Consider the following 19477-nt stretch of genomic DNA (forward strand, 5'->3'; position numbering starts at 1 on the left):
GCTAATCTGCATAGATGAAAGTATTTTTAAATAAGGAGGTGCTCCCATGAGAAAAACCTCTCTGCAGTGAATGCCAGGTGTATGACTATGTACAGAGAAAAGGAAAAGAGAACTTCTTGTTAATATTCAGGGATGGATAGCTAGGAGAATTGCCCCCCTCCCCCGGCGTTTGCATTGTGTTGCAAAATATTGTGAATTCCTGGCAGCTGTTGCAGTGGCACATTCTGAGTGCCCCAAGCTTGGCAGGATAATCTAAAGGGAATGTGACTGAATTGTGATTCAAGTTGATCTATTGCTATATAAGAGGGGGCGGGTCACTTTGTTCGGTCCAACTCCTTTTCTGTCATTACTGCTGCAGGCAGAAGCACCAACCAAAGGCAGCTGGCACGCCTCTGTGTTGGCTCTTATATAATATGGGTTTCACAGGGTACTGATGTAGAAATAAAGTCAAACGTTAAGACAGGCTCATATTACTTGTCATTGCGTCGCTGGTGCTCCTTCCTGTGGGGCATAAGGCTGCTCTCAGAGGGGTGGTCTGTGACCCTGTTTGAGCAGGTCACAATTTTGGGAAGTGTGCAGGATGGCTCCAGAAAGGACAGGGGATGAACTTGTCTTCTTTGTGAATGGTAAAAAGGTAAGGAAGATTCCAGTTTTCTATTCTGTTTGCTCCTGGATTGTGGGCTGATTATTTGTTTAGTTAGCTTTTCTTCCTCTGAAGTTTTCTAATATCAGCACAATTGCCAGGACCACTTATAAATGTTAGATTATGAAAACTATTTATTGCTTTGCTAAGTGATTTTTCTTCTTCTTTGAGTATTTGTGAAATATTCAGAGTAACATAACTATATAACTTTTACATTTTAGATTTGTTTGTAATATTTCACTGCAGTTCTGAGGTAGCTTATTTTAAATAAAGGTGCACTGTCTTAAAACAGATATTTCTAGTTGAAGTAATTTAAATAATTAGAGCAACCTGAAAAATGTAATGCAAATGTAAGCATCCATATATATAACCCATACATTCAGTAAGTAATTCTGACTTCTAATTTTGAAAAGGGATTTAAATAAAACATTCATTCCATTTCCCTTTAAGAAGCTAGAAAACTCTATGAAATCAAAAACTTAACTGATCATTTTGCATACATAAAAATGAAAGCATCACATAGATCAACTGCTGATAGTTGTGATTAAGAAGTCACAAGTCCACAGTTTTTTCCACAGTTTTTCCCAGAGCTCCCTTTCTCTGTTATGGTTTCCCTACCTAGCCTTTCAGCCTCTATTCTGCAACAACTTGTAGCAAGTCAAGGTTACCTCTTTTTTGAACTGAGCAGCCTTTCAGCCTCTTTTCTGCAACAACTTGAAGTAAGTCAAGGTTGCTTCTTTTTCAAACTATGACTGCAAACTAGTCCTCTTCCTGAGCTCAATTCAATATAAATCTTGCCTTGCCTCTCTCCCCTTCTCCTGATACCAGGGTAGGGAAATTTGTGCCATAGCAGCTGCCAGCTGGGAAACTTGGGAGGGGGGAGGGTTGCATATCCACTGTGTACTGTGGAGCCAAGAGTTTGTGGATCTTCCTTGTGCACTGGTAATGGACAAATCATGTTCAGAATTAAGTTTGGACTAGAGAATTAGTACTTCAGTCCTTTGAGGGATCACAAAATATTCTTAGTTGGTTCAAAAGCTCTGTACACACTGCCTTGCAGCCTGGTGCAGGATTCTTTTCATTTGTGTTTTTGTGGATCTTTGGTGCTATATTTAATTATGTGTGAATATAGATAATTCTACTTTAAATAGACAAGGTGTTTCAGTTTCAAATTTGGATCTCAAATTGGGTTGAAAACTGAACTTTCCAAGGTACTAGGGCATTTCATGTCAAGGCTTTGTTTTATTTAAGTATCAGTAGTTAGCTGGAGAATGCAGTTTACCTAGAATGGGTTGTAAGTTATCCAAAGGGCTCTCGAGTATAATGCTCATGTAGAAGCCAGCCCTGGTTCTGAGGTTTCATAAAGGACAGCTCTTGAAGCTTTGCTTACATATGTGATTAGTGGTTCACATGTCAACATTGACTCACATATAAGCTGTTCATTGTTTCTAAAGAGAGGTGAAAACCTGAAGATTCAAGTTAATCATACCTAGCTAATCAAGTTTGATCATTGAGATTTCTTGCTATGGCAAGGGCACAGGTGATATCTTTAACCTGTCTTGCTCTCTTTCTGTGGGATTTTTAGTGACATCAGGTCCCTCCCTGTGTACCTCAATTTTTAGAGGGTAAATTGGGAGCTTTTTGAGGCTTGCAGTGAGGGAGTGCCACAAACATATTGGGCAGTCCAAATCTCAATACATGCCAAGTCTTCTGTCTTGTTTTGTCTTTCTAGTATACTCTAATGCAAGAGAGTTGCAATTCTGGTGTTAGAAGAGTTTATATATATATATATATAAAATCCTAAGTATATTTATATCTGGTGCTTTGGCATCACTTGGTGGTTAAGTATTACAGGAGTGTTACTCTGTGTAAATCAGTAGAAAAACCCTTATTCCTGGAAGAGACTCTTGGTCTAACATATGAATATGCATATTAATCAATACAGCAGAAGAAAGGGGACTAAGTTGCACAGAACTTGTTCAATGGGGCTGTTATTTTTTTAAGGGTATGGAGTGAGGCAGTGAAAGGGAGAAAGTGCCATGTGGACGCATGAAGGCTTGGAGCAGAAGGTGACTACTTCCTTTTATTATACCATACTCAGCAGGAGCATCTGCTGTCTGTTCTTACTTTGTCCTGGAGTTAAAGCACATGCTGGAAATAGCATCTCCCTTGTTACATTTCAGCACTCTTTATGGAACTACAATTCTTTGTTTACAACAGCCCCACCTTGGAGCTAACCTTGTGCCTGAATAAAAGGGCTTATCACAATATGCTCTTGGTAGTTCTTTGTTTAAAAAAACACCTGGGAACTGTTAATGCTGCCGGCAGTACCAGCCCTTTCTACGTGTCAAGGCTGTATCGGTATCTTTCCCTACTGGTTTGTGGAACCAGCAGTGCTAGCAAAGAAGCAGGCTCCACCTGACCAGACAGGAAAGGACTTCCTGGACTGTGTGTTGCTCAGAGCTTCCTTGACATTTTTCTAATTCCCTTTTGGGGTGTAGTGTTAAAATGTTATACCCCCACCACATGTAGGTTCAAGAGTGAGGGTTGGATTTGTGGGGCAATCCAATCTGTGGCAACAAATGTGGAGTTTATTGGGACATTTCTGCACATGAGAGATTGCCTGGTGGAAGTGGTGATACGAAGTGCCTGGGTAATGCTGTTGAAACAACAAATAGAGAGGCTATGGCTTCATCCATCTGGAGGCCCAACTTAAGATTCCAGTAAATTTGCTGGAAGGACTTTGATTCCACAGTCAGTGGGAAAGGTTACTGCTGTGTGAATCTGTGACAGCTTGACATTGCCAATGGGCTGCCGATACTCCTACATGGTACCAAACTACATGATAAGAGGTGGCTGATAAGGTAGAGACTTTCATGCTAATGAATCATACTCCCTTTCATTAGCCCAGTCTGTAATGTAGTCAAGAAAAAGTCTCTTCAGAACAGCTGAGCATACTTCATATTCATAAACAATAAAGCACCTTAAAATAAAGAATTAAGCACCTGCTTACTTCACTGGACATGAATCTTGGCACACAAGTGGCACAAAGTTATCTTGATAGCCGTGCCTAGACTATGATGGAAAGCAACATATGCAACTTACAGCTAATAGTGGCAATTTTTATTTTTCTAAACTAGCAAGTCTATCTCATCCATGTGTAGTATATAATTTTAATTCAAACATCTAGAGTCAGTATTTCCATATCTATCCTGCATATTAAGTGGGAATCTCTGCTGGAAGACGTTAGACCTCTTCCAGAGCCTATGGATGTTTGATTGCAGATGTGCCCAGCCAAAATATAGGATTTTCCTTTTTGAGCTTTGGGCCCCTCTGGGTTCTACACAGATAGTGTATTACAATTTTTCAGTGTACTGGTTTATAGCAGAACAAAACCTCATTTCTAATAGTAGATTTACATTGTGTGGCTATATTTAGTTTGTTCATCTATATTCTAATTTTTTCTGCCTCTTAAATGAATTTTAAATCTCCCGTTGACTTCAGGAATACATGGTCACAGATTTTAAGATCTTAGGGGACCTTTACAGTTGCCTAGTCCAATTTGCTGCTGCACAACAATCCAGTTAAAACCTTCCACCTTCTATTGCATCTAATTCAGAGACTAGTGACTTGTGACTGAATGGGAGCTTGTCATTCAGAAAGGCATCTATTTCTCATTTAAAGGCCCTGCTTATGGAAAGCTTAGTGAATTCTTCAATAAACTAGGAAAGCTTCTGAGCTTTTTCTTCTTTTTTTCTTTACAGATCTTGCTCAACTACTTTTATTTTACATAGGAAATTTCTTAATTTACCTTTCTGGGAATACTAATTTAGATATGATGTTTTATGTTGCAAATGCAAAATCATTTGAATTAATGAAAGGCAGGCAGAAAGATAGCAAACTAAAAATATTTAGAGATCAAAGTTTTGTATATTGTGCTTCCTTAGGTGGTCAGACCAAGTCAAATCAATAAAATCTGATTCTGAATTCATATGGGAGTGAGCTCAACACCTTTATGGAATGACCCACAGGCTGTAAGTGTAGTATTATTTAAGCTACCATGTGCAGTAAATCCATAGTTTTGAAGCTGAAGAAATGCAACTGTCAATAAGATATACTTGCCAGTATGACATTTGGTTAAAAAAAAAAAAAAAGTCATTTTGCAAAAAGGAAATTTTTTTTAATTGTAATATCGAAGTACACTGATATTACTCCCACTGAAGCCAACAGGTATAACTCAGTTTCCATTTGTACAGACACTGGGGGAAGTGTGCAGAAATTGTTTTGATGGTTAGATACTGAGCTGTGAATCATATTGTTCTAGGCATCAGACAAGAGAAGATGTTGTTCCTACCCACAGGGTTTTAAAATATTTTTAAGAACAAATCACGGTAGGTGAGTGTAGCAAACCCACAGGGGGAATGATATGTTGGAGGACAAAATCAGCATCAACAACAGGGACAAAAGGCAGGAGCAGTAAAAGGCTCTTAGTCTGGGGTCAACAAAAGTGACTCACAAACAAGCATTGCCCCACCAGGAGTCTGACTGCAAAGAAATGATTCCTTGCTCTTTCCTGTGTGCAATTTGATTTAATCCAGAATGTCCTCCAAACTCTTAACTCTTATCTTGCCCTAATCCCAAGTGTCTGCCAACATTACACATTTTCAGCTACAATGGAGCAATGGAGTAATTTGAGTGCCTGACATAGGAATTCAGGCCATTGGTTTTCCTTGGGATAGTAGTATGCACTGTTCATGACACATTCTGCTGCACAGCAGAAGCCACTTTCTCAATAAAGTTAAGCAAACGTTTGATGGGTCTTAGCACATACTTAAGTATTTCGCTAAAAGCATGTGGAGCTGAGTGTCTAAATGCATTGCTGAATGAAGACTTAGGCTTGTATTTTCTTATGTACTGATAACTTCTTGAAAAAGACCCATTCAGTGATTAAACTTTTCATTGCTCAGTTTGAGTACATAATGGAATGCCTCTTGGATACTTTCAAGAAAACTTCTTAGAAATTTTCATTTTTATAGAATAATCTAAATATTCTTTAACTGTCCAGGAAACTTTTTCTCTTTGCCTGGCTATTTGGAAACCACTTTGAAATGGTCTGCAATGGCCATTGGCACAGTCCTGAGGAAGAAACTCAGCTTTATAGAAAGTGTATGAGTTGCTGAGGAAGGTTCTTTGCCTGAGAAATGCCTATGAAAGGAAAATACCTCCCTTTCTCCATGGGATATTTGCAGTCACAGACATTTTTAGAATTGTCTGTTCAAGTGTATTTATTTACCAAACTACTGCAGATGGATCTATGTGCAGAACTGGCTGGTTAGGAGAGGGTTCTAACTAATTTCTGTGCATCCAGAAGGCAAGGGAATGGGGACCAGCAATCTGAAACCTGCAGTGTGAAAGCTATATGCTGTACAGGAAGACATACAAAGCTAGGAGGGATTCTGTTGCCTTCTAGACTGCCCCTAATGCAGGAATAAAATGTCCAAAAACCAGATAGTTGTGTTTTGTTGCAGCAACTTTATCAGATGGTTTTAGAAATGTGGACTCAAATAGGAAGTATGAACCTTGTCTCTTTCGAATAGCCTTGTCACATGTCAAAGGCGTAAAAACTGAAGCAGAAAGCACAGAGGGTATGGAGGTGTCTTATCAACAAGAAAAAAGGCTTACTCAGATGACCTGTTTCAATTTGTCCTTCAAAGTTAGAAGAGATTAATTTAAATAAACTGTAACTATGTACTTAGGACTCGCATATTGTAAAAGCCAAGAACACATGATTACATTCCTGCACATCATAAATTTAGAAATGTTTCTTGACACTCTATTAATAACAGCAGAAGAGGAAGACAAACTCTACAGCCACTTAAAGGCACAAGACAGAACTTTGATTTCTGACCATGGGGCAGAGGTTGAAGTAAAATCTAATTTTATATATAATAGATACTTGTTAATAGTGTGTTCATTAATGGGATGGGACTGACTCAAAACATGCAGAAAAAATTTCTCCTTGGCCAGAATTTCACATTCCCACATTTAGAGTAGCTACTAAGGTAACATTGATCAATATAACATTACCAAGGAAGAAAGAGAAATTTAAGTCAGACTGGTACTTGCCCTCTGTACTGCAGCATATTGGTCATGTTAGGGTTTCCACTACTTCTTCTGCAAAGTCTGTAATTGATGCTTTTTATATTTTCTATTTATCTTCTTTTTTCTTTTACCTTCTCTGTCTTTTATAATGGTAAGAAGGAGAAGGGACAGGGGTCAGTTATGACTAATCAATAAAGACGAAGTGCAAGTTGTGGAGATGTCAAGAATTCAGAACTCAGGTCCCAGACATGATTCTTTCTTTCTCTAGTCACTACTAATTCTGTTTACTGTCTGGGGTGAAGTGCCTTTTAAGGATTTACCTTAGTTTGCAATGACTAAAAACCTCTCACCTACATACTGTACATTCTTTTCCCTGTCACAATAAATTCGAGGCAAAATTGTGTCTGGATGCGTATGACCAATATTACTGAATCTAGTATGGAGACCTAATCAGTGGTTCTGCTCCCTGATTTGTAAAAGAAGTTGTAGAAGGACTGAACTTCCTCTTCCAAGCTGATGTGTGTGTTGTAAAGCTTTCTATGTGTAACAGTTGCTTTACTTTCTTGCAGGTAGTGGAACAAAACGTGGACCCAGAAACAACTCTACTGACCTATCTACGAAGAAAATGTATCCAATAGCAGAAGAAACTGCAGAAGGCTTTAAATGCCTGCAGCATTTCATAACTGTTTACTGTTCTGCCCGTCACTTGAGTGCTGGGCAGAACTTATGTGCAGAGCATAAGAAGGAGTGGGCTGGTATTATTTCTGACTATCAGAAATTACAGGAGGTATTCCAAGCTAAAACAATAGTGAATTTTATATAATATGCTTAAAAAAACTTCAATTGCTTTACTTCTACTTTAGAGAGAGATCTTTCAGAGTTGCTAGAAGTTAGCGTGTGATGAAGTATCTGAAGGGAGGGTGTCAAGGGGATGGGGACAAACTCTTTTCCGTTGTCCCATGTGAAAGGACAGGAGACAATGGGCAAAAACTGAACCACAGGAAGTTCTGCCTGAACGTGAGGGGGAATTTCTTCACTGTGAAGGTGACAGAGCACTGGAAGAGGTTGCCCAGAGAGGTTGTGGAGTCTCCTTCTCTGGAGATATTCAAAGCCCGCCTGGATGCAGCACTGTCTAACATGCTGTAGGTGACCCTGCTTGAGCAGGGGAAGTGGACTAGATGATCTCCCAGAGGTCCCTTCCAACCTTACTTATTTTGTGATTCTGTGATTCCGTGATTCTGTGATTCTGTGAATAGAAAATTTTATTGACTAAAGCATAAAATTGAAGGAAATTTAGAATCACATAAAATCACAGAATTACAGAATGGTTGAGGTTGAAAGAGACCTCTGGAGATCATCTAGTCCAACCCACCTGTTCCACATAGATTGTAAAGAGTTTTCTGACCAAAGAATTACAGCCACTCTAGCAGCTTTTTGTGCTAAATCCAATAATTTGTCTATTACTGAACAATATGCAATAATTTGATTATCTTATGCACTTATTTGATTATCTCATCCTGCTTATCATAGGCAAGGTTGGATGATCCAGGGATGTAAAATGTGAGGCAGGGGTTCCCACTATGTACTATGGGCATGTTTACATGGATGGATCCAAGCAGCCATGTGTTCATTTCATTCATGTTTCAATGTTGTCATACATGAGCCAGCTTTGCTACAGAAACTGGGTAATTATTACCATGATGATCAGGCTGGCCATTCTAGATCTGATTCAGTCATTCCATGTTTTCCAAGATTTTATCTGACCAGCTGTGAATGGACACACACCAGACTGTTCACATCTCTATTAGTGTATCCCTTAAAAGGAGTCATATCTACTTATTTCACCTTTGTGGCTGTGTTCCAGCTATTGGCTGGTATCTGAAAGAAGCAGAAGGATATAAATCACGCTCCTCTGCAGTTTCTAAGTGAACTATCAGCAACCATAAGTTGTCTGACTATACTTGGTGGTATGGTGATGCAAATAAGTGGTATGTCTCCTCTGCCTTCATGCACTTCTCACCAGTTGGCCTTATGTGTCTAAGCTTGTTAATGTTGAATGAAAATGGTTTCATAAGAAGCCTTCTGATCTTCTGCATGAACATTTGTGATGACTAGCGTTAGATAAATACTTTGAGAAGAATGCTTTATTGAGACAGATTAGCACTATTGTCAACAGAAACTTTGGATGGCACAAACAAGCTGTAGGAGATACATGGTCGTATGATATATGGTCATATGGATGATTGCAATGGAGGCAAACATGATTTGAGTCATCTGTATCATGACTCCTGTTGCTTCTCCAGAGGCCTAAATTAATAATTTCAGCAGAGGCATGTTTCCACTGCCACTGAAAGCAGCTGTTCTTTCCCTGCTAAAAATCTTACTGCATTTTCCAGCCTACTTCATGATAAATCACAGTAATCTAATTACCTTCTAATGAGAGAAAGAATCTAAAGCAGAAGTGACTTGAGGAATTGTCTCCTGAAATCCCTTTGCAGAACATTTCATGTATTATCTGATTGGAAAGTGCTCTATAACTTATGGAGGAATCTGCTTAGGCCAGTCTGTACACTTTTTGTATTCTCAGAGGTCTGTGCAGTGGTCCTGTGCCTCTCCACTACTTCTGAGTCTCAGTGTCTCCCTCCTATGGTTTTATGGGAATGAGGTGACTAGGTAGTCCTCTTCGCTATTTTTGTCCCAAGCACCGTTGCTCAGGAAGTCACCATAAACGGGGCCAAGAGATAAGCTGGAGTGGCCAGACTTGAGATGCAGGTAGTTTGTAAACAGTATAAGTGCAGTTGCTATGTCTGTGCTGGATGGTGTGACCTGCAGCATGGTGTGACTGCCCTGCCCGGGTACCTTCCAGGTGATAGGAATCATCAGCTGTAGGAAGAAGTCAACTACTAGTTGAAGGAAGCTGAAGCAGCTATCACCATGTGTCTCAGGGATGTGGCTGCATGGCTGAGCAAGCCCTCCTCAGAAATTACTGGGGGCTTTGTCTCCCTTACCTCATTTCCTTTTCTGAGTCTGAGTCCAGAAAATGAGAAGTGTTGAAGTTCAGAAAAAAATTAGCTTATTCTAAAGAACCCATTGGATCCTGGGCTTATTATTAGACTTTGGGGTGTTGATCTTATAGCTCACATGCCAGCATTTGAGACTTTGCTTATGTCAAATTAAGTTGTTAAGCAAGAAGAATGTAAGTCAGTCCTTGGTTTCCAGTGAGAACATTTGGGGAACAGATTGCTCCATTTTCCAGACTTGTTGCTAAACCCTAACTGACAACTGTTTGCTGAGCAGGCTTCTGCCAACATTCTTCATGTTTTCCTTAATTCCTGTTTGCTCAGTGGGCCTATGTGGAACCAAACTAGGCTGTGGAGAAGGTGGATGTGGTGCTTGCACTGTTATGATATCCAAATATGATCCCTTTCGAAAGAAAATCCTGTATCCTTTGCAATTCAAACTCTTCTACGGAGAGTGAAATGAAATGGGGACAGATCCAGGTTCTTGGCATTCCAGACACAGTGCTGTTAGAAAAAAAAAAAAGTTGTATAATATATGCTTATGTCAAAACATCATTTATCATTTTCAGATCATAGAAGGCTGAAACAAGAAGGTGTTTTTTCCAACAGCATTGCACAATGCTGATAAGAGCTATTTCATCTTGCCCCAAAATATCTACAATGACCCCAGCACACAATCTGTCTGCCTTTTCCCAGTCCAGTAAGCTTTATGTTACTTTCTTTCAAATTATTATAACTTTTTGCTGTGATGACCTGAATAATGATTAGCATGATAAAATCTTCATTGCTGTTGCATCACTAGAATAATCTGACTTCTGTATGCCAGCAAATATTCACTATTTCTCTACTTTCATTTGAACCTTCAAAATGACTCTTCTTTCCTGAAACATGAAGTTTTCCTATTCTCTGTTTAACTAATTGAGTGAAGCAATGGAATCAAAGAGGGCAATGGAGAGGGAAGATGGGACAGAGGTATAGAACTGAATTGATTTTTTTTCTGTGGGGAAACAGTCACATCTTGAGGTATACTTGGAATAACACTTGGAGATACTTTATCCTGGGATCATCTGACTTTTTGTTCTACTTAGCAAAGTGGCCTTGAACAGGATATTTTCAAGCTTATTCTTTCCATCTTGATAGAAAAGAAATAAAATACTTTCTGTAAAAATATTGGGAACTTTATTCCATTTCACCATTAGCTTGGACTTTTTCTCCATGTGCACCATGCAGAAATGATTTCCTAGGTATAAGGCCAAGAGCTTCTTGCTCTGACACAAGTGCTCTTTGTGAGTGGGTTAGGCTAGTTGTCTAATTGTCTATCAAAATCTTGGTATTTGTTATCTACCCCTTTAAACTGCTTACATGAGTTCTATAGCTTAACATGCAGTGAGGATATTTAAAGCTATTATTTCTACCTCAAATCCTGTGGTGCATATTCAGTTTAAACTTCAAGTGAAGTTGATGGGAGCTTTGGCTGAGTAGCTGCTGTAGGATTTGCCTTGTATGCAATCCATGCATCAAATCTATTTAAGTTCTTCTATTGTGCCTGCTGTTAGAGTCTCTGTGTACACTCCAGCTCTCCTGGATCTCTCTTTTCTTTGCTGAGCAGCACTGTCAAATCACCTTAATTTATTATCCTAGCCACTATACTGCCAATGCTTGCCTCTTCCCCATCTGTGCCCTGCATCATGTAGCTGTAACTACTGTTGAAGGCATAGGAAACACAAAGTCCAGGCTGCACCCAGCCCAGGTAAGCTATTAATACTAGGAATTTAAAAAACATTTTTAAGAGTCATTGTATCTTTTTATGTCAATTAACTCTGCTCTGAAGTGTTGAGACCACCATCATAATGTTACAGTTGAGAATTTGACTTTACACCTGAGCAGACTGTACTTAGGAATGACTTAGCAATGGACTCAAAACTCCCACTTCAGTACAGCATTTGTTATGGCCTAGCAAGTTAATGGGTGCTATCCCAGCTGAACTGCTGATGTTTGTGTTCTCAGACACCACAGCTATGTTTCATCTAGGACCTGTACCAGGACCTAGAAAGACTGTTGTTGTTCTGAAATGCTACATAATGACTGTGAGCCAGGAAATCCAAGTTAGGTTTTGACTCAGCTATGGCCTACTATGAATGACCTTGGTTTCTCTTCCTGCATAGTTAGAGTCCTTCCCTGCAGTGGTGCAATAAGGTTTGCTTCAGCTATGTTTGCAGAGAGCTCAACCATTCTTGGTGGGAAGGAGTAACAGGAATGTGAAGCCTTGCTTTTCCAACAAGGTGTTACAGTGCACTTCTTCTAGAGGACAAATTATTTCAGTGTTGTCTGAGATACTACTCCTTTAAGGGAAACTAATTCATCTCAGCTTGTATAATGGGTAGGACTTCTGCCAATTTCAGTCTGAGAAAGGAAAAAGCAAAGAGAAAAATAAGTTAGATATGCATGAATGGATCGCAGCTAGTTTGACCTTTGTTTGGTTGTCTTCTTTTCCCTACCTCCTCTGAAGATTCTAACAGCTAAGCTTTGAAATTGAACCTCAGGTCTATACAGATAGCTCAAAACTTCTAGTGTGGCAAATCCTTCTCTGGAGAAATCTCAGTCTCACCGGAGGCTTCTAGGTATCTTCAGTTACTCTAGGAGTTTGAAGTCTAGATGTAAATTTCTCAGTATGTTCTCTTCTTTGAAGTATGCTTCAAAGACTAAGTGACCATCTCATCAAAGAATATCTAATTTCATCCTTTGGTGAGACTATAGTTTTAATAGAGATGCTGCAGGAACACAGACAAGTAGTACCATGAACTCACTTTGATATTGTGAGCTGATGGTTGTTGTTAATTTTCTTCCCAGGAGAGAATAGCAAAAAGTCATGGGTCCCAATGTGGCTTTTGCACTCCAGGTATTGTCATGTCCATGTATACATTGCTTCGGAACAAACCTGAGCCCAAAATGGAGGAGATAGAAGATGCTTTCCAAGGTAATGCCCGCAGTCCTGCAGAGATGCAACCTGTGCTGCTTTCATTACATCTTCTTCACCAAAAGGGATAGAGGTGCACCGTTGTGTTTAACATAATTTGTTAAAGACAGCCAGTTGCTAGGAGCTTAAGAACTAGCTTTCCCACTAGGAGACTGGCCAGCTAGTGTGAAGTGTTTGCTCATTGTTCACACTGTAGTAGTGGCAAGTGTCATCAGTCTTGGATTAGGACTCCACTGGGCTTAACAGAGAACAAAGGGGTCCCCTGCCCCTGGAGGGCTTATAGGCTCCACATCTCCTTGCAGAGGGCAGTTCACTACTGGTACAAGAACTTGCAGAGGTGACAGAGCATCTGGGCCAGCTAACCTCAGGTAGAGGAGTGAGACAGCGGTACATGATGGAATGGGGCAGAATCTGTGTAAAGCAGCTGAGAGGCTGCTGTCACTATTGAGGTTACAGCTGTTACTACACTTCTGGCAGTGACCTGAGAGGAAATTAAATGCAGGAAGAAAGCAATCTTTTTGTAATTCAGGAGACTGGTTAATTGGTATGCTGATTAGACTCACACAGTTGAGGTAAATGAATAGGGCAAATTACTGAAATTTTAAATTGAAATTAATTTAGATAAATTGCAAAAAAGCATGGTAGGATTGTTGCAAAATTATTCATGAAATTTTGCTTCTAGTTTTTCCATTAGCTTTATCCAATTTTGACTAGTTATTGTGAGAAATGATAAAATGTTCTAAAAGAGGAGACATTCTCAGCCAAATGACACTAAATATTTATTCTTCTGCTCTGGCAATGCAGGGAACTTGTGCCGGTGTACAGGATACAGACCCATTCTGGAAGGATACCGGACATTTGCCAAGGTAAGTGGCCTCAGATAATGTTTCAAAACTCTAGAAGGCTTTCTCTCTGTTACTTAAATACACCATGAACTGAAGCGAGGAGGAAGGAAATATATATGCTACAATCCAGCTCCAACTCTTGATCCGTTCATATGTGCTTCATGCATTGATAATGAAAGAAGACCAACTCATTTACTCACTGTAATTGCTGGTGGAGTTCTGCTGAGACCTATCATGGGAGCCAAGCTGTTTGAGTTAGTCCTGTATGAGCTGGAAAAAAAGAGTGAGCAGTGAGGTGAGAAAGTAGGTTCACTGATGATTCTAAATTATTTTGAGTAGTGAAGACATAAACAGATTAAGGAGAATTTCAGAAGGACTTTATGAGAGACCTGAGAGACTGGAGAATAGAATGGAAAAGAAAGTTCAGGGCAAACAAGTACAAAGAGATTCCCAGAGGGAAAGGTGGTCCTTGTTTCACATGTAAAATGATGGGCTTCGAGCAGACTGTTAGCATGGAGGAACAAGATCTTGGAGGTGTGGTAGGCAGTTCCATGGAGGCATCAGCTTCTCACTAGCAGACAAAACAACATTTTGAAGGGTAGAGAACAAAACAGAAAACACTTATGCAAGTGTCTAAACCATGGCTGTCCTGCACCTTGGGGAGTCCTGTGCAGTTCTAGTCCTCTTTATCTCTAACAGGGTGTAGTGGAAATGAAAAAAGTTCAGGGAAGTGCAGTAAAGATCACAGCTGTGGAAATCTGGCTTCCACACAAGAAATGCTGAGTAGGCTGGGACTCTTCAGCCTGGAAAAGAGATGAAGGAGACAGAGGGTGTTCTACATAGCCCATATAGCAGTTTACAGAGACCTTTGACAGCAGCCTACAAAATCACAATTGGCAGGGGAAAGGTGAACAGATGCCAGCTCTTTTCTGCCTCATTCAATGCAAGAAAATGATGCCATGAAATTAAACTAGTCAGATGCAAAACAAAGGAAATGGTCTTCCAGACATCAGGTAGCTGACCTGCAGAACTCGTCAAAGGATGCTTTGGGTACGAAAAGCTTACACAGGGTCCAGGAGAGACTATGCAAGTACTCATAAGAACAGCTAATGATGAGGGTTATTAGACAGACATAGATCACATTTTGATAGGTTATTCCCCTGACCTGGACACAATTGGAAGCTAGTAGAGTACCGTGTATTACATTGTATATGCTTGACTCTCTTACTGTTCCCAGGGTATCTCCTTAGAGTTGCAGCTGGGCCAGAGCTCTGACTCAAAGGTCTGGGTAGCTCTAAACCAAAACAAAAGGTCTATCTATAGACTGGACATGTCCTATCCAACAGGCTGCAGGAGACTGCCTTGCTTTGACAAAGGGAAGTACCTATTTACCTGGCACTTTCCATCTCCCATTTCTGCTTCAGAAATAATAAATGTGGGATCAGTTTCTCTGATGAGGAGAATCAAATATGTTTCATTTCCTTGGAATGTGTACATTTTTCTCAGAACTGTCTTTGTTCCCATAGGACTGGGGTTGTTGTGGAAGAGTAGCCAATGGCACTGGATGTTGTCGTAATGAGAAGGAAAATAGCATGGTAAGCTAAATAAAAAAGCCGTATTCACAATTTTCAATATAATATTAATACAGTTTTGACATGTGCATCATCACTCTGTCTCTGCTGTAGTGCAGGCATTCAGAGATACCTGAGCTGATTTGAATATCTGTGCCTTAGAAAACACTGCCGTGAAATATATCCTGATTAGCATGACTAGCGACTGTGATGCAGCTTTTAGAACAACGAACTAAATTCCTTCTGAAACTATGAGGTGCAATACTTCTGTGAAATTGCATGGAGACAACTGTAAGCAATGTATTACCAGCTTCTGGGATATTGAAGCTGGTCATTTTTCTGTGAAATGAGGATAACAGATCTCAAAACCATTTAATTCTCCAATATGCTCTTTCCAAAACATTGCAGTCCAATGATGAATGAAGTAAGTTAATCACAATTCCAATAAGTTATACAATCTGAGCCTCTGGGAGAATCCAGAGGAAAATCTTTAATTACATTTTATGTACCAGTTGACATACAAAAAATACAGGTGTGAAAAGAGAGAATTAGGGCATAAGGTAGTATGTGTGTAAAATGAAATTAAGAGAGAGAATATAATGGAATTCTTTGTTCAGAAATTCCAGTGAATTGTTGTGAATTATTTGTTAGGAAACATCCAATGTTGCATGGAATACTCCAGCAATTACAGTTATTTAGAATTCTTTTATCAAAATAGTTTATTAATGAAACATGTTACTGAAAGTTTCTGTGATCTGGAGTTTGCTAAAAAGAGAGAAATACATCATGTAGAAGCTGGAATTTTCTGATTTTGTGCTGAATAGCTGAAGTGTGCTTGTTTCTTCTTCAGAATGGGGGTTGCTGTGGAGGAAAAGCCAACGGTCCAGGTTGCTGCATGAATGAAAAAGAAGACAATGTGGTAAGGCCCTGCTGAACTGTTACCTTTTCTCTATTTCAGCTGTTTTGGAGTTTATCTTGTATGCTCTGTGCCAAAGCCTAATTGTACACTTAATTTAGTGGTATATATGCAAAGCAGTTTGGACTAACTTTTATGATGATCTCACCTCAGAGAAGGCATTTTTGGTGTCATTTAATACACCAATGTGCAAGTGATGTCACTTTTGATTGGCAAAAATCTGTGAGCATGTTCAGGCAGACTTGCATTTTTTTTCAGAAAAATCTGACTGGAGAACTTGAAATGATGGCCAAGGGGCATCTATTCACTATATTTGCCATTCTTTGCTCCACAAGATAGTAAAAGGCATTTGATTGGAAAAGAGGAAAGAGTTAGGGTTATATGTGGAAAACGTACTTGTCTGCCTCCCAAACACATCCATTTTCTTTTTTATAGACAATGATATCCTCCAGCCTGTTCAATCCTTTGGAGTTCCAGCCCTTGGATCCTACACAAGAGCCAATATTCCCACCAGAATTAATGGTAAGTTCATTTAAAAAGAAACATTATGTAGTTCATTCTGCACAGGGTTTGAGTATCCCCACTGTCTCTGCCCTGAGGAAATGGCAATGCAGAAGATAGATGCTGATGAAACAAGACACATGACCAGGAATGCTTCCATGTTTTATAAAAGGTCCTTGCCAGCTGGCGTGGCTTAGAGGATTTGCAGGCCAAGTGCCTCCCCCAGCTCACTGGCTGCCCTCTCTGTTTTTTGCCACAAATGCCTGCTCTAGGTCTGCTTTCCCTTCTGGTTGCTGCCTGTCTGGGGATGGAACAGTTGCTGACACCTGGATTTCAGTTTGCTAGGCCAGATGTGAACCTCTACAATTGACACAACCATATCTGAGCTAATCACTCTGTACTTCCTTTACAGTCAAGGAAGAAAAGTAGAAACTATGGGATGTAGTTGAGAATAAGTTTAAAACAGACCAGCTTCTCTCCACTCTGTGTGAAAGGAGTAGAAGGTAACCAGATAACAGTGACATCAAAAGTTATATGAGAGTATTTTCTCTCCCTATTTCATTCCTGTCTTTTTGGAGCTAGCTTTCCTCCTTTCCTCTCAGTTGAAGAGCTACATGGCAACAGAAGTGTCCAGCCAGGAGACTAGCATGTGGCATGTTTACAGTTTCCTTCACTTTTAACAAACAATCAAAATTCAATTGTTCTGCTCTTGCACCCAGTTTATCTTACAGAACATAACACAATGCATCTATAGGGCCCCTCTGCTTCTTTTCTAAGAAGTTATCCAGCCTATGTGTTGATCTGCTGTTGCTGGGAGGCAGCCATGTTAGTCTTTCGCCTTCAATCATTGGGCAAAGAGAATTACAAAGGGAACCAGAGTCTGGCCTTACAGCTGTTAATTCAAATTCAGCAGTGCTAAAGACTTAGACTGTTTCAATGAGATGAGATTGGAAAACCCATAACTTCTGGGATGGGTGAAGCTACTTGCACCTGCCAAAACTCATGTCAGATGGACCTTGCTAAAGGAAATCTTGCTAAGGAGATGGGGCAGCAGGATGCACCTTATAGTGTCAGGAGGGAAAAGCCTTTTATCAGCATGAGACAGAGTCTTGTCAATGCTAGATGAACAATGGAGAATGGCTGACTGCCAACAACAGTGTGGGTGCTCACGGGTCCCTGTCAGTAACCCAGCTGAGCAGGAGCCGGGCCTGGAGCAGGCATGGGCAGCATGTATGCAGGGATTCTTGGCTTACTGTAGGGACTAAACTCCATCTGATTTCACTTTTGCAGACTCAGGGTAACAAGCAGCAGAAGCAGTTGTGTTTCAAAGGCGAGCGGGTGATGTGGATCCAGCCTACAACTCTCAAGGAACTGGTGGTCCTCAAATCCCAGTACCCCAATGCCAAACTTGTTGTAGGGAATACGGAAGTGGGTAAGAGAAAGGGCAAATGCTCATTTTCAGTAGTTAGAAACTTTCTATTGAGTATTTCATGTGAACCATGCAAGTTTAAACTTCCTTCATGCCGTTGGTGTTAAATGCACGCCTACCTGGCATGTGAAAGGATAAATTTTCTTCTCAGGTGGATTAATCTCACCGCAAATGTTTTTTTCCTCATTCTTTGCTAAACCAAACAAAAACATGCTAATCTAGACTTCTGATCTTTTGTGTGAGTGGATTGTTAAGAAGAGGCACAGAAGAAACACTTTATTTGTCAGGGAGGGGAGTGGCACACCATGAAATGTCTTTGTATTCAAGTGAGTTCAGCTGTGAAACTTGCATGTTGAAAGATTTTCAGGGAGTTGAGCAAATTCTCAGGATTTGAAATCTTGCTGAATTTCTCCCAAAATACATATTTCTGCAAGCAAATGAAGTAATGAAGAGAGTTAATATATATTTAGTAATTCTATTATGCTGAACAATTAATTCAGGACACATCCCCCTAATTTTGCTTGGTTCATAGTATTCATTCTTCTTTCCTGAAAAATTATGTACAGCTATAGATGTGTTACATGAGCACAAGTCTAGATAAAAATCCATAAAACCTCCTTGTGAGAATTCCAGTATTGGTAGAAGGCAGCTTTTAGTTTGGTGTCTCTATTACCTTATAGATTTTGTGTAACATATAGTTGATACACTGATCCTTTAACAGACCTGCTGCCATTTCATCAAGAAACAATTAACTTAGGCTGATCAGTCTGTCACCTGTGTAACTAAAGGAGTCTTACTTTTCCATAAGGTATTGAGATGAGGTTGAAGAACATGTTGTATCCAGTGATAATAGCACCAGCATGGATCTCTGAAATGAATGCTGTTCAGCACACTGAAACAGGTGAGCAAAAAGGAGACTAAATGCCTGTGAAAATAGTTGATGACTCTGAGAAAATAATAAAGAGTACGTACAGAAAAAGGCTAAGATTAGAGACCACTTTCTATATCCATTAGTGACACTGCCTTGGAGGGAATCAAGCTAGTGATGAATACAAATAACTTGAGAATTAGAGAGGGTTTTTACTTGAAGATATGTTAAACCTTTTACCTCACTTTATATAGTGTTTTATGTATACTGATGGAGTGTCAGTTAATAGTGGGTGTAAATGGGCAGTCTTCTTATTTAGAAAAGTTTTTAAATTAATACAATTTTAGGAAAAGGCACTGGATTCAACAGTCTGAGTGAAGTATTGCATTTATCTTCATGACGAGAGCAGGTCAAACTTAGAATTAATTAGAAGTAACAGGAACGATGTACTATGTGTGGCCCAATGCAGTTCTTGGCTGGCACCTTCACGTACAGTCTACTGGCACATTTAAGATGTGGAAAGTGGAGAGGAGTTTGGATTTCTGTTCTGAAAAGACCAGCTAACACCTATAGGAAGGTGTTACATGCACTTTGTTTACACTGAG

General features: G+C 39.8%; 1 protein-coding gene across 6 annotated transcripts in view; it reads left to right on the forward strand.

The window, feature by feature from the left end:
• Window positions 1-454: 454 nt before the first annotated feature.
• XDH (xanthine dehydrogenase) overlaps window positions 455-19477 on the forward strand; it is a 55233-nt gene continuing 36210 nt past the window's right edge. For 4 of the 6 annotated variants that reach the window (XR_009957855.1, XM_062571734.1, XM_062571735.1 and 1 more), the window contains exons 1-11: window positions 455-634; window positions 7315-7372; window positions 10090-10186; window positions 11407-11515; window positions 12616-12742; window positions 13547-13608; window positions 15114-15182; window positions 16009-16077; window positions 16510-16596; window positions 17866-18007; window positions 18813-18905. Coding sequence is in view for 5 of the 6 variants with exons in the window: in XM_062571734.1 (XP_062427718.1) it covers window positions 581-634; window positions 7315-7372; window positions 10090-10186; window positions 11407-11515; window positions 12616-12742; window positions 13547-13608; window positions 15114-15182; window positions 16009-16077; window positions 16510-16596; window positions 17866-18007; window positions 18813-18905 (967 nt within the window). In the remaining variant the exon portion in view is untranslated. Of the gene's footprint in view, window positions 635-7314; window positions 7373-10089; window positions 10187-10218; window positions 10466-10500; window positions 10738-11406; window positions 11516-12615; window positions 12743-13546; window positions 13609-15113; window positions 15183-16008; window positions 16078-16509; window positions 16597-17865; window positions 18008-18812; window positions 18906-19477 lie in introns of those variants that run through there. The other 2 variants (XM_062571737.1, XM_062571738.1) reach the window with 2 other exon arrangements.

Source organism: Rhea pennata, chromosome 3 (genome assembly GCF_028389875.1).
Source record: "Rhea pennata isolate bPtePen1 chromosome 3, bPtePen1.pri, whole genome shotgun sequence".
NCBI classification, from domain to species: Eukaryota; Metazoa; Chordata; class Aves; order Rheiformes; family Rheidae; genus Rhea; species Rhea pennata.